We start from the raw sequence: 13,745 nt of genomic DNA, 5'->3' as shown, positions 1-13,745 counted from the left end.
CCTCAGTTTGGCGGGAGCTGGAAGTAGATGAGGCCGACTCGGTTCAAACCAGAGTCCTGAAAATGAATTTTGAAAATGTGTGCGAGGAAGAGCTGGGTCCATGAGAGAGACCCGAGTGTGTGTTTGCTTGCAAAATTATTTCTTTACAAATAGGCTACAATATTCCGTGCAGTACGCCGTCTCCTTCACTTGTTCATGCCTCCGCCTGCGTTTGTTTCGTGACTGTAATAATCTTGTGGTCGGGGTGTTCCTGAGGCCCACTGACCCATGTGACCATGCATCCTGAGCTCAAGCTTTTCTTTTCTTCTTTTTTATTTTTTTACATGACAAACACATTCATTCCCTAAACTCCAATACCTTTCTGTAACACAGGCGGCCGAGATTTTGTGAAATTCAAAGAGCAAATGTCCACATTAGTCACATTGAGCCCTGCTAAATAAACATACAACAGGGGCCTACCTGTATTGTGTGTGTGTGTATGTGTGTGTATTGAGTGTGATGGATAACAACAAAATGGAGTTCTGAAAAAAAGTTACCAGAGATTTTAATAAATCAGATAGATTGCTTTAAAAATAAATAAATAAATTTGAAATGCAGTGTTACTGCTCCAAAAGTAGGCTACATCAGCTGTGAGAGACATACGTGTCTAAAACGCAACTGCCGCTTCTCACATAAGACTAATAGAATAAGCTACATATATGAAGGTTAAGGTCAGTGCAACACAAAAAGAGGGTTTCACAGCAATGGTGTAAATAAAGTCGAGTAAAACATATGCATAAAGCATTACTTACAAAAATAAAAGTTACATAAAGCAGCAATATGCCAGAAAGAAAAACCCAAAAGACACAATGCAACCAGAAAAATCATTAATATGAGTGAAGTAAATGAGACAATCTGAAACTATACATCCAATGAAAAAACAAATGACCTGAAATCACAGCAGGCATGAGATCATTATTACTTTGTATTGTAAATCTGTCCAGCTTTTTCTGAACTTTCTCAGCGTGACCTTGTAACAGTGTTATATTGGAGCAGGAAACACTAAAACCCAGATGTGCAAGAACATAAAAAACATTTTCCACTTACTTACTTACTTACTTACAACTAAAATTATTCAGTAAATCTTTTATTGCTCCTCCTGCTCTGTTTCCGATATGTAGTTTCACTCACTGCGGTTTTCTGCAGTTGCCTTCGGTAAAAGAACCCTCTGGATGAAGAGTCCTGAGACGACCATCAACTTTCATTAATCAACACTGCTCCTCTTAATACCCTAAAAACCTTTTCTAGTCACATTATTCTGCCACCAGCAGCTGGTCTCAGGGTGATGCAATGTTTCTATAGCAACCACACAGCTTTATACAGTTTAGGGAACGTAGATGAATAAATATTGAAAGAAGTCTTTTATCTATTCTCCGAATGCCCTTCTTGGGGCGTTAACTGCAGGTCCTCCTTTTATTAAAGCCGTCTGGTGGTAGGAAGTTTTTCTGTGATCAGCGCACTGTTAACCAAACTATGTTAGTTTTCTGGTGCTAATGTGTTGCTAATGCAATGTGTTACGCAACTTCTAAATTTGTATTGAACGTTTTAGTCTCCTTCTTAATGTGTATGTTTATTACGTTAAATCCTGTGTTGCACCTAACTTAATTTTGAACTTTCACTGGTAATACTTTGCTTCTTCCTGATATGAAGCACAATGTAATTAAGTTTACTGTTTTTACATAGTCTACTTGTTACTGCACAAACTCATTTTACACTACTTTGGTGCTAAAATAGAATTTTTTTTTTTATATATATACATGGTTTAAAATCACTGCTATTTTTAAAGTTTCAGAAATACCTAAGCAAAAACATCAAACCTTCAGCCTGTCTATAACCTTTGTTGGACATGTTTAGCTCACTGCATTATGAGGGCACAGGACAGATCTGAATTAAACACTGCAGGTTCTTTGATTTGTAATCCAAAACAAGCGGTGCCTAAAAATCAAGTGCAAAGGTCTACCACTTTGCAAAGGTCCCTCCAAAATGTCTTTAAGATTATTTAACTTCCTTGGAATTGGCTTGTTTGGACTGAATAATGTTATAATTGAGAAATTGCAGTTATACTTATATTCTTTAGAAGCATCTCCCCGTCTATTTAGAGGGGGAAACCCAGTCCCTTGACTAACTGTGAAACTGAGCAGAGGAAATGAAGGGAGAAGGCTCTCCCCTTCCTCCAAAGTCCCCTGACAAGCACTTCCTGTCTCATTGGAGCCGCTCAGTATGTAAGTGTATGAACATGCAGCAAAGTGTTACTTAAAGAAGAGTGCCTGATGAGAAAATCCTTCCCAGCCTGGAAACAGATTGCCCACCGAGAGCGTAACCACTGAGAAAGTCCTTTCAGCTGTACGGTGTCTCCGGTGTGGTGGATCCTGGGCAGAGCTGCCTGGCAGGCACTGAACAGCACTCGGAGCTCAGGGAGGATGACAGGAAGTGTACACGACAGGCCAAGTCATCCAGGAAATCCTTTTGTAGCTTTGTTATTGCTTGAGAAAGCACACCAGGCAGCGACTGCACACTGAGAAGGATGGAGTCCAGTTTCCCTTCCAGAGCCACGATCCTCCTGTCCAGCTCCCCGCTTCGATGCTGCAGCTCGGACACCACATCGTACATCATGTTCTGAGTCTGGAAAGCAACACGTAGACGGAAACATGCATCTGTCACGATGGGATCAGTCTCATCACACTCAGTGATGAAGGATTCTCACTCTCCAAATTATTCAAAAGTAATACAGAGATTTAAAAAAGGAGAAAAGTCCAAACCCTTTGTTTATAGACTGGTGATGCAACTTGTATGAATAGTAGCCTGTATGTACAGTATATATGTTTGTGTATGTAATTGTTGACTTCGTTATGAGGTGCGTGTGTGTGACAGGTTGGGTCATTGTCAATATTGTTTCAGTATGGAGTCGCCATTAAAAATATGCTGTTTTTCTGAAAATAACAGTGAAAAGAATCTAAAACTACAACTGACAAAATATATTTTCTGGCATTCAAAATTAATACCTTGTCGTCAATAATTAGCTGACAAGACAAAAGCTGTTTTATTTTTGGAATTTCAATTAAACTTAAATATTTTCCTTTGCAAATTTTTGTAAATTGAGAGAAATACCGTCTACACAAACCTTTGCGAGATCAGCGACCGTATTGGCCTGGTCAGTTAATTTCCTTTGCTCCATTTTGACGCTTCGTAATCTGAAGAACAAAACCAGAACCAGAGTCACTTCAGTACCAAATAAGATAAATGCAGGGTATAGTTACACTGCACTCTCCTGATGAAGATACATTGGCACGTACTGGTGGATGGCCTGCAGGAATTTGCGCTGATGGTGGCGCACTCTGGCGTGGTCAATCTTCTTTACCAGCTTGGTGTTTTTGTAGATGAGCCACGTCTCCCTCAGCACATTTGCTGCTGTGTTTTTTATCTGATAGAAGGAATATCAGGCCGAGAAAGGAGAGAAGGAATGTGATCAATTGTTTCCAAAAGGATGCAAGTGATGTTTTAGCCCTGTACTCGGTTTGTTTTTCTGTATTTTTTCATGCTGGTGTACTGTACTGCACCAGATTGTTGACTGGCTGTTATTACGGTTGTTTTTAAGGCCGTTTCAACTGTATCACGTTTTAGATAGAACTTTTACTTTTATAATATCAAAAATAATGTTGATTGAATTTGCATCTGTGTGTGTAAACAGACCTTTTTGTAAAGTTGAGTATCCATCATGAAGTTATGAACATGTTTCTCAGCTCTGGTGAGTTCTGACTTCCTGGCGACGACAGCTACCACCAAGGCTGTGCAGCCAGCTCCCTGAGGAGAAGAGCAGTGGTTAGCATTAATGTGGTGACGTACTTACTGTCGCAAGAAGTATTACAATCATCCCGGAGAACAATCATTTCAGAGGAGGAATTCAAGAGACATACTGAGTGTGCTTAAAAGCGCTTTAGTACCCTGGTTGTGATGATAGTTTTGGAGTCTGGGTATGTTGCACATGTAAACATCTTATCCTGGTGTTAAAAAAAAAACCCTGTACATGCTGGAGTACTGTGATAGAAGACAGGATACTGTTGCACGTAAATACCAGATTTAAAAAAAAACAAAAAACAGGAAATGTGAGAAATGAAGGCACAGCTGCATACGGATGATCAGAAACCTGACGGATCGTGAGGGATATAAATAACCAGATGTCTCATGATGATGTAAAGGCCTTATCTTTAATATCCTCAAAGCTAGGATAAGACACAAAACAGGGGTACTAATGTGCATCTAATTGCAGCCATTGTTATCCAGAGCAATTTTCTATCTGTGCCACACAAGATAAGAGGCCTATCTCATCAGACCACCAACGGAAAATCTAAAGAATCAAGCTGCAGCGAGCAGAAATAAATCAACAATGAAAGTAGAACGTTAGTTAACACACACACTGGCAGACTCAGTGATGAAGCTGCAGCAACAAAGAAACGTTATGATACATATATCTTTAATTTTACAAGCCTTTATTACTTGTATGGATGTATCAGTATGAATCTCACCATAATCCCTGTTAACAGGCAAACCCCTTTTCCACAGTAGGTGTGAGGGACCATGTCTCCGTAGCCGATGGACAGGAAGGTGATGGAGATCAGCCACATCGCTCCCAGGAAGGTGCTGGTCACTTCCTGTGCATCGTGATACCTGTTGAGACGTGACACCTGGCTGTAACAGCAAGTGGTGTCAAAGTTGCGCAGAGGCTGTGTGTCTGTGCTCAGTCAGGCCAAGGAAGATGTTTAATTAATGAATTATTATCCACTGTCCACTGGAATGACTTAGAAAACACACAAGCCTGTAATGATTGAGAAGTTTGAAGTTGATACCTCTCACACACGCGCACAGTCCAAGCTGCGATGATCCAACAGGACACACTGAAGACGAGCAGGACTGTGCCGGGGCAGATGGTCATCAGAGTCTTCATGACGAAACGAGTGTCAAAGCTGATCTTGTTGAGCGCCCCGATGCTGCGTGAGGAGGCGTCGGTGAAGAGCTTGCTGTGGAGCAGCATGACCCGCCCGATCAGGTAGAGGCGCAGGAACATGGGCACGGAGAGGATGATGTCGACATCAGCATCCGCCACCGATGCTGTGTAGCTGAAGACCAGACGAGCGGTCCACGTGAACACGTACTGGCCCGGGATCGGATGGATGGCACAGACGAGGAGCTCCAATACAACAAATAGGATCCGCTCAAAGGTCATTGCTATCCTCCAATCGTCTGCCCCGTTGTCCACCATGAAGAGCTGCAGAGGAAGACCGATAAGAGTTGTAGGGCGATGGATGATTGTTGAAGATTAATGAATGAATGATAGTTTGGACTGTAGTTTTATATCATGTTTTGTTTGAAGTTGATTTGGATGATCGTAATTTCACACTAAGTCAGTACAAAGATAACATCTAGAGACAGTTTACTGACGATTACTAACTACTGATGCTGTTTATTCATGCATTTTAGTCAACTGATCCAACCAAGGCAGCAATGCATTCTTTCATGTATTCAAAAGCTCATTGCGTGATGATATTTTGAAAAGAAAATGGGGATTTGCCCCAGGATGACAAAACTATCTATTTAATTGAGTTGTTTGTAAGAAAAATACACTGAACAAACAGCGTAGTATCATTAGTATCAACCTCACGAAATGTGTCACATACATCCGGCGTGGTGAGACAATACATCTGATACGTGTTTTGAGAGTGGGCGTGGCCAAACGGCTCGCCAGCACCCTCTAAACTGCAGCTCCAGCACCTAGTTTCACCTACATGCACCAAATTTGTTGGACTTGTGTATCACACCGAGATGTACCGAAAAGTGTCTCGGCATCATGAATTTGTTTTCGTCGATCGGACCTACAGGGAACTATAAGAAAATTAAAATAAATAAATAATTAGATACCGTGAGTGTCCTACAAGTGTAAAGGCGGGCCGAAACCTAACGGTACACTGTATAAAGACCAGTTGCTCGGGTGAACTCCATACAAACTGGTTGGCTCACAGATAACAAAAATGGGGACATGCTGTAATAAGATCTAAGCGATACCTCTGGAGGGAGACGTAAAATGCATGCACTCAAAAGGTGCGGATAACATAAAATATTTTTTTAAAAATGGGAAAAGAAACACGGATTCAAGGGAAAACTAACAGCGACAGCATGTAGAGAGTTGACAGAGAAGATAGAGAGCAAGTGTGGGGGAAATAATAAAAAAAAAAAGAACAAAAAGAAGGTTTAAAAGAAGCAAGGGCATGGCTGACAGAGGCAGAGAACAGGAGAAAAGGGATGGAAAGGGAGAAGGAGAGGAAAAAAGAAGGTAAAAGAGAATGCAGAAAATAAAAATGAGAGGGAAGGGAAATAAAGCACAACAAAAAGACGATGATCTATGGAGATGACAGGAAGGCAAGCTGATACTCCCAAAAAAGTTTATATAGATATGTGGCCCTTTTGAGCCATGGGATAAACCATGTCTCAACAGGAGGGATGGTATCTATAATAAACCAAACATTTACAACATATGGCTTTACAAACTACTCAAACATTTTAAAATCTGATGGTTTAAACATTCAAAGTTTTGTGACAAATTACAATACTTTTTTCAAAAAGTCTGACTTAAACAGACAGTAGCAAAATTGTCTTATCAGAAACATTGTCATGCATTTTTGGGATTGCTGACTGTACATACATACAACCTCAAACCTGTATCCATTTCTGAAAGTGTTGTGAAGCCTCACGGCATGAGTCAGTGTTTTATGGTCTCGAAAAGTGCCTTGTCATGGTGTGTAATCAATATATAGGTGCAGATTGCTGAACGGGCCTGAATACACCTCAGCCATTGCAGAAGGATGAGACCTTTGCCTGAACCACATAACACAGACATACCAGATTAAGTAAGCCGGCATTCCCCTGTGGTGAAGTCTGGCTACAAAGGGAGGTGATACCAATAGGGGTACTTGTCTCAAACCAGTGAAGAAACTAACAACACCCAGGCGGTTTAGTTTCTGGTGAGCTTATTTATGGTATATCTGTGATCAGACAGTACAGCTAAAATGGCCCCAGACAGCATCACATGGCATCCATTCAGGAGGATAGGACCCTGCGGCCTTAGAGCGACCCTTTGTTTGATGACTGAACCACCACCCCCTTATGAAACAACAACAATTGTGTGATTAATGATTTTCCTCATGATGATTCTTTTGTTTTTTGTTTTTTTCCTTTTAATGTACATGTTATGTTATACTTTGTATAAACAGGAGGGATATGATGGAAAAAAAAGATTTGTCTCTTCATTTTGTTTGCATTGGGGCTCCGGAAAGTCTCTTGTTTTTCTCTTTTATTTTGCAAGTGATTCCCTTTTTGTTTTACTTTCCGCATCTAATTGACGACTCCCCTGTGTCCTTATCTTGTGAATTACCATACGAAAGCAGATACAAAGAGAATGGGAGTGACTGTCAACTGTTTGTCACACTTACAAAAAGCTGCCCTACGAGGAGTGAAGTGGGCAATGCTGGACACCTCTCTTTGAGGGTGCATGTATGTGCTCCTTCTTGCAAGAATAAATGTCCCATATGTTTGATTTTGAACCAAGCCTCTTGAGTAATTTTTCCAACATTCCGTCAATAGTCATAGCGCCCCCTACTAGAGACAGGAAACGAGACAAAAATAGCAACTTTAAGCGGGGATGTGAGGTCCCACGCACGCTGCACGTCTGGGAGACTGCTTCGGGGAGGCAGCGCACAGAGTGCGAGGGCCCGTTATCACTGCTTGCAGTTTTAATTTTTTTTTTTTTTTTTCAGCTAATTGTCAGGCACCGAGTCAAAATCTACTTTTTAGACATTTATTATTTTAGTTAATATTTTCCTCATTGTAGAGCAATGTGCAAAATAAAGTTGTTTAATCAAGGCCAATAAACATCCACCGGTCCCAGGTTTTCAATCATGTCGTGACTAAGTTGAAGTTGGCTGCGAGACACAGCTGGAAGCTTTGGGAATAGGCCCTTGAATTGAAATGTTATGCGATACTGATGTAATGAATGAACTGTTCTTGTTCATTCATGTGCATACCTGGATTTCCCTGGCGTGGTACATCACAATGAGTCCAAGAAGAATGACAGTAGAAAAGCTGATGAGGCCTTTGAGTACATATGAATACATGGATTCCTGGAGACAAAAAACATAAACACGGTGAGTGAAGCCTGTTGTGAAGATGCAATGAATGAGCAGTACAAACAAACCAGTAGGTCATCTTTTCTGAAAATTAGTTGTTAAGGTCACATGTGACAGCTGCTATGTTGGCATCAGCTTCATTGAAGCCGTCACTGTTTATTCTCTACAGGCCTACTTGATGGTGTGACTGAGTGATACACTCTACTGTCTATTGTTGGCCGCCATGTGGTTGTACTGTCCTCCAGGTCTTCTGTAATCAATGCATGTGTTTTTTGTCAGTTTTTCTGTCCATACGCTACCATGGAGATACATTTTTTTTTTGTATTTCATTTCGTCACTTCCCTGTTGCTATGTAGTGATTGGGTTAAATCTCAAGGGGTTTATCCTATTAAATAAACTTGGATTCATTTGAAGTGTGCCCCACTGTGTTGCAGTGAAGGTGTGTCAGTAATGTGTGCCATTAATAGTAAATATCTGTAAATAAGTAAATATGCCCCGTTGTTAACATATTAGGTGAGCAGGTCTCGTTCGGTACAAAGCTCCAGAACACACCATGAGACTATTGTATTGTGGCCCTTTTTTGTGCATCCGTATAAACATGTTAAAAGCACCTTGCTGTAAAATCCTCTGGACAGCTCGGTCTCGATAACCATGACAATAATGCCGAACATCCCACAGACCAACGCGTAGTCACTCAGCTGCTTGCGCTTCCCAAAGAGAGCTCTTCTCTGACCCAGCCGGTAGCTAAAGTCCTTCTTTGGTGGTCCGCCACCTTCTTCCCTGGTCAGGTTCTCACAGTTGGCCTTACTGGAGTCCTCTCTGATGACTTTGGAGAAGGCGTCCTCCAGGATGGCACTGTGAAGGAGCTGAAGAGGCTGCTGGCCTGAATGAAGATCTGACAGACTTGATCTCAGAGCGCTGCTCAGAGGTCTCAGCACATCCCCATTAATTATGTCAGCTTCTGAGGTGTCAGGAAGTGGAGGAGTGTGTTTCGGGAGGGAGAGTTTAGAGCCACTGAGGTGCTGTGAGTTTGTCTGCAAAAGGAAGCCAGAATGTCAACACATAGCATGTGATCCGACAGTGAGGTGAACGTTGACGGCAAAAAAAGAAAGTATCCTTTACCTTTACGACACACATAGACAACATTTTGCTCAAGTAGGACACAGGGCATACTATGATGTCAATTACTCATTTCAAATTTACATGGTGTCATGGTGTGGAGTCACTCAAGTTGACAAAACAAAATTCTCTTGATTCTTGTTCAAAACTTTCTTCTTAACTTTGGAACACATTGCATATAAATTGTGTTTAATCAAAGCTGAAATTTATTTTTAATGGCAGGTGGACTTCCACGAGTGCCCGGTATCATGAGAAAGCCTGTAATACACCTGTCTGTCCCTTAGAGTACACCTTGTCTGTGTCACATTTCGCCTTGCGTACACACGAAAAGCACCTGAATGCATGACATTGCAGGGTCGAAGAGGGAGGTCATGTGAATAATTCATGGGACAAAGCACCAAAGGGACAAAGTCCTTACAAGGAGGCAGGTCAGGGGTGTTTAGATGGATCAAAGTTAGGACTTTCATCCAGGAGAGCAGAGTTTGCATCCACGAGAAAGCCACCCAGATATTTTTTTTAAAGAAATGTTTTCCAAACCAAGTATAGTTTTTTTCTGAAACCTGACCATTTTTAGCAGCTAAATCTAAAGCACCATACTTTTTATGCCTGTGGCAAAAATGTGACACTGACACAATATCCTTTGGTGGGCTGACAGGTGTATTACACGCTTCTGGCATGATACCGGGTTGTCCAGAGTGTGCTTCAATTTGTTTTAGGTAGAAGAACTTCGGTTTGATAAAGTTGTCCAACATTTCCAGATTCACCTCAAAATGATCTCCCACAAACAGGAAGCAGTCGCCTCGAAAGAAAAACCCTGTACCTGGCTTTGTCGCTGTCTTGTTCGCTCCTCCACTAAATCCTGGTTCTCAAGTGAGCTAAACTGGCTGGTGGAGAAGGACTTGACACTTTTGTTACTGACTGGCGTCGACGACCTCTTCACCCACGGCGTGCTGGTCAGGGGGTTGTGAAGGAGATGCCGGCACTTGAGGACGACGGAGGGATCTCCAGATGAAGTGCAGGTTGGACCACCGGTGATGGAGCAGGGGGAGTCTTGTTTTGGACGTTGCTGAACCAACAGCGGTTCTTTACCAAACAGCTCTCTCCAGTTGACGTCTGCACAGACAGCGGGCTGCTTCTGAAGTTGCTGATTGGCACACTCGAAGGAGTTCAGAGGAATGTTGAAGGAATTTGGACGAGTTACCTGGCTGCTGTCTCTGAGCTTGAAATGATCGCAAGGATGTTCTTTTCGACCGTCGTGGTCAATGCACCGAGGCATGAAATGATCCTTTGGATGGTTTGCCGCAGGCTTCAAAAGATCCCTTTGGTTTGTTTGCTGTGGCGAAACCTGGCAGGTGCTTTGGGGGAAAGGCTGGTTGTGTGATGAAGAAGAAAGGCTTCTCTTACTTGTAACCCTAGAGAGGCAGTCTTGGCCCTGTTTGGACTGTGGCTGAAAACTAGAGGCTTCTGAATGCGGGTGCACACCAGGGCAGGGACAACCACATCTGTCATTGTGGTTTGAATGTCCCACACTGGTCCCTGCTCTCTCTGCTGAGGGGGAATCATCTCCTGCGCTGCTAACCTGGTCACAAAGCAGCAGCCAGTCCTGATCGCTCAGCTGCGATAAGGTTAGGTTTCTCGTTTTCAGAGGCGACATCTGGGCTGAACCTCTCGGAGGACTGATTCCATTGGATCTTTCGTGGGGTGAAGACGAAACACAGCACAGAGTCTTGTCCTGCGGGGATGAAGGTGTCAGAGGGGACGGACGTCCTGAGGTACAACGCTCATGGTCCCCATCGTGGAAGACTTCACCTGTTGAATCAAGACTTCGCGTTGCATTGGTGGGTTTGACCAGAATCAACCTCATGGCATCACTGCAGAGCTGAAAGGGAATCCCACACATCATTTTTCACATCACACAAAATTGCAACAAAGATCCTGAGTTACAACTGAGTACAGGATTATACAGCTGAATGACGTGCACGCTGCAACTATTCATTTTTCCTTCATGGCCACAAACGAAAGGCCAAAAACGAATGTCTGGTAAAAAGCCTAAGCTGCGGAAAGATCCCTGAATGAGGAAGGCTAACAAAACGAATCTAAGTGTGTACAGATTTTTCCCACCTCTAATAGTGCCGGAAGAAGTTCTCACATCATTCACTTGCATAAAGGAAACAATAACGCAGCGTAGAAATACTCTGCTGCAAGTAAAAGTTTTGCTTTCGAAATTTGACCCGCAAAAGTGCAAATAAATGGGCATCAAAATATGCTTCATTACTTATCATGCAGGAAAGCTTATTTTAAAATCATGTTTTTTTTTTTTAATCGGGTCATAAATATTGATGCATTAGCGGTCATATGATGTTAATGTCGCAGCTGGTCAGCTGAGGTGGAGATCACATTTTAATTACTTTATATACTGTAAAGGAGCCTGTAGATTTCCCCCCCAGGGTTCATCTTTGTATATTTTAACCTAACACATCATAATTCACTTGATTAAATTTGTGATCATTAATCTAAAGCTGCCTCCGAATTGAAGTGAACAAATTGAAAATGGAAATGGTCAACTAAAAAAACTAATTTAGGTATAATTTTTATATTTATCCTCAGTAATTTATTTCAGGATGAAAAGCTTTATCAGAAGTGAACCATTAAATTCGATCGAATAGATTTTTTTAACGAACGGATTCCTCTTTCTGTGTTCACGCTTGATAATTATTCAAGGCAATTTCTCACAGCTCCAAAATCAATGATTTGTTAATCTGAGATTGCTTCTCCGGTGGTTGTGAATATGAAACGTTCTGTCAAAAGCAGATGTGACCCCCCCCCCCCTACATCTCATGTTTGCTTACTGTGCATGGAAATCAGAAAGACTGAGATAATAATACTGAGCAGTTATTCAACTATTGACATTGAAAAAAAAAAAAAAAAAAAAAATGATGATTTTGAAATATTATCTTTTAAATGAGCTACAAAGACCTTGGAAGTGGAACTGAGCATCAGAGATATAACAGATGGAGGCTTTTAGTTGCGTTATGTTTACTTGCACTTGGTGCCTGATGTCGCTTCAATTAATCTGATTAAAATTCGTTTAACAAAAATGAATTTCAAAATAATATACATTCACGTATACAGCTAAACTGTAAGTGTTAAACATACCGCAAATAAAAAGGTGAGCAAACAGGGTGTGAGTTTAACTGAAGAATAAATATAAATCCCTAAAGATATCACTGTGACAACTGTTATAGCTTCCAATTTATGACTTGGGTATTTTTTTTTTTACAATTAATTTCAAGAGCATAAACATTATTGAAACAGTTTTCCTATATTTTGAAGTTTAATGCTTTAAACGCAATTCATCATTTACATTTTTGTAATTCTCCTTGTGAAATCAAAATACCACCTGAATAAATCCCCACCAACACCACGGCCGATGCTTACCTTCTTCTTCCATGTGTTCTTTGGTCCAAACTTGAAGAAGCAGGTCACAGACAGAAAGTGCTGTTGATCCGCAGCACAGAAGAGTTAAGAAGAGGAGGAGCGGTCTGAGTGGGTGGTGGACAGAGGCTACCTCCTCTCGGAGCGGACACTTCATAAAGGAGCTTTAGAGACGCTTTCCTTTGAAAGTAATGATTAGAATTCAACATGAAGAAAGAAAAAGGCAGCAGCAGCTGGCCTGCTAAAGGGTTGCCATGCAAATGGCCAGGGAGTGGGAGGGTGCAGCAGCAACAGGTCGGGATGCAGAGACAACAGATATCCGTCACATCGGAGCGGCTTGAGGCGGGACATCACACATAATACACAAGCTCAAAGACTTCCCTACAAATTGGGAGTGGACTGGTAGGTTGCCAAGGGAGAAAAAAGGAATTGGTAGCTTTCAATGCAAAATGGAAAATAAAAAGGTCAGTTGAACTTGTCATTGAAGCTGTGTGGTTCAAAGGCCTTCGCAGTGTCTCTTATCTCCTGCGCCACAAGAGCCTGCAGGACAAAAGTGTCCATTTTTAAATCTGCTTCGGAATCAATCAAGCCGGCGAGCGCAAGGTCTCATCAGCTGTGTCCCGCAAGATCTGACGAACGCAGCTCTGCAATAACTGGATGAAGAGATACATTCAAAAACACCACTGTTGATTCAAGACAATACCCGTCTGACTGAACATCCCACTCAGACGTTCAACATCCCTCACATATCATTTTAAAATGTACAGACTATTGATTGTTGGCTGGAAAAAAAAAAGCTCCTTTTTTGGGGGGTTATCTGCGATGCATTTAAAACCTGTGAATGGCTACGCTTTCTCTCCACATTTTCCTTCCACTCTCAGGTCTTTGGAAGAGCTGTGTGGTTTTTTTTTTGTTTTTTTTGTTTTGTTTACAAATCAAGCTGATATTGTCCATAAATGATGTTGTCTTATCTGATAT

General features: G+C 41.6%; 1 protein-coding gene across 1 annotated transcript; it reads right to left on the bottom strand.

The window, feature by feature from the left end:
• Positions 1–527: 527 nt before the first annotated feature.
• kcnn1b (potassium intermediate/small conductance calcium-activated channel, subfamily N, member 1b) lies at positions 528–13,481 on the bottom strand. Its single transcript, XM_069153379.1, has 10 exons — positions 12,771–13,481; positions 10,153–11,211; positions 8,825–9,247; positions 8,112–8,207; positions 4,884–5,302; positions 4,563–4,704; positions 3,730–3,840; positions 3,333–3,460; positions 3,161–3,230; positions 528–2,661 (listed from the first exon to the last, which is right to left on the bottom strand). The coding sequence occupies exons 2-10, from the start codon at positions 11,194–11,196 to the stop codon at positions 2,377–2,379; spliced, it is 2,718 nt and encodes a 905-aa protein (XP_069009480.1). The 5' UTR covers positions 11,197–11,211; positions 12,771–13,481; the 3' UTR covers positions 528–2,376.
• Positions 13,482–13,745: the final 264 nt, after the last annotated feature.

The sequence above is a fragment of the Embiotoca jacksoni genome, unplaced genomic scaffold, assembly GCF_022577435.1.
Source record: "Embiotoca jacksoni isolate LCO1_2020_lvr unplaced genomic scaffold, fEmbJac1.0.p SCAF_19, whole genome shotgun sequence".
NCBI lineage: Eukaryota > Metazoa > Chordata > Actinopteri > Embiotocidae > Embiotoca > Embiotoca jacksoni.
The sequence above is the reverse complement of the archived record's forward strand: the minus strand, read 5'-3'. Positions and strand labels throughout refer to the sequence as shown.

Bases quoted from the DNA above. Each gene is read 5' to 3' on its own strand.
- kcnn1b (XM_069153379.1), bottom strand. From the start codon at position 11,196: ATGAGGTTGATTCTGGTCAAACCCACCAATGCAACGCGAAGTCTTGAT. The intron at 4,705-4,883 runs GTATCAACTTCA...ACGTCTCAACAG, and splicing joins ACTGTGCGCGTGTGTGAGAG to GTATCACGATGCACAGGAAG. The intron at 3,231-3,332 runs GTACGTGCCAAT...TTTGTTCTTCAG, and splicing joins TTCCTGCAGGCCATCCACCA to ATTACGAAGCGTCAAAATGG.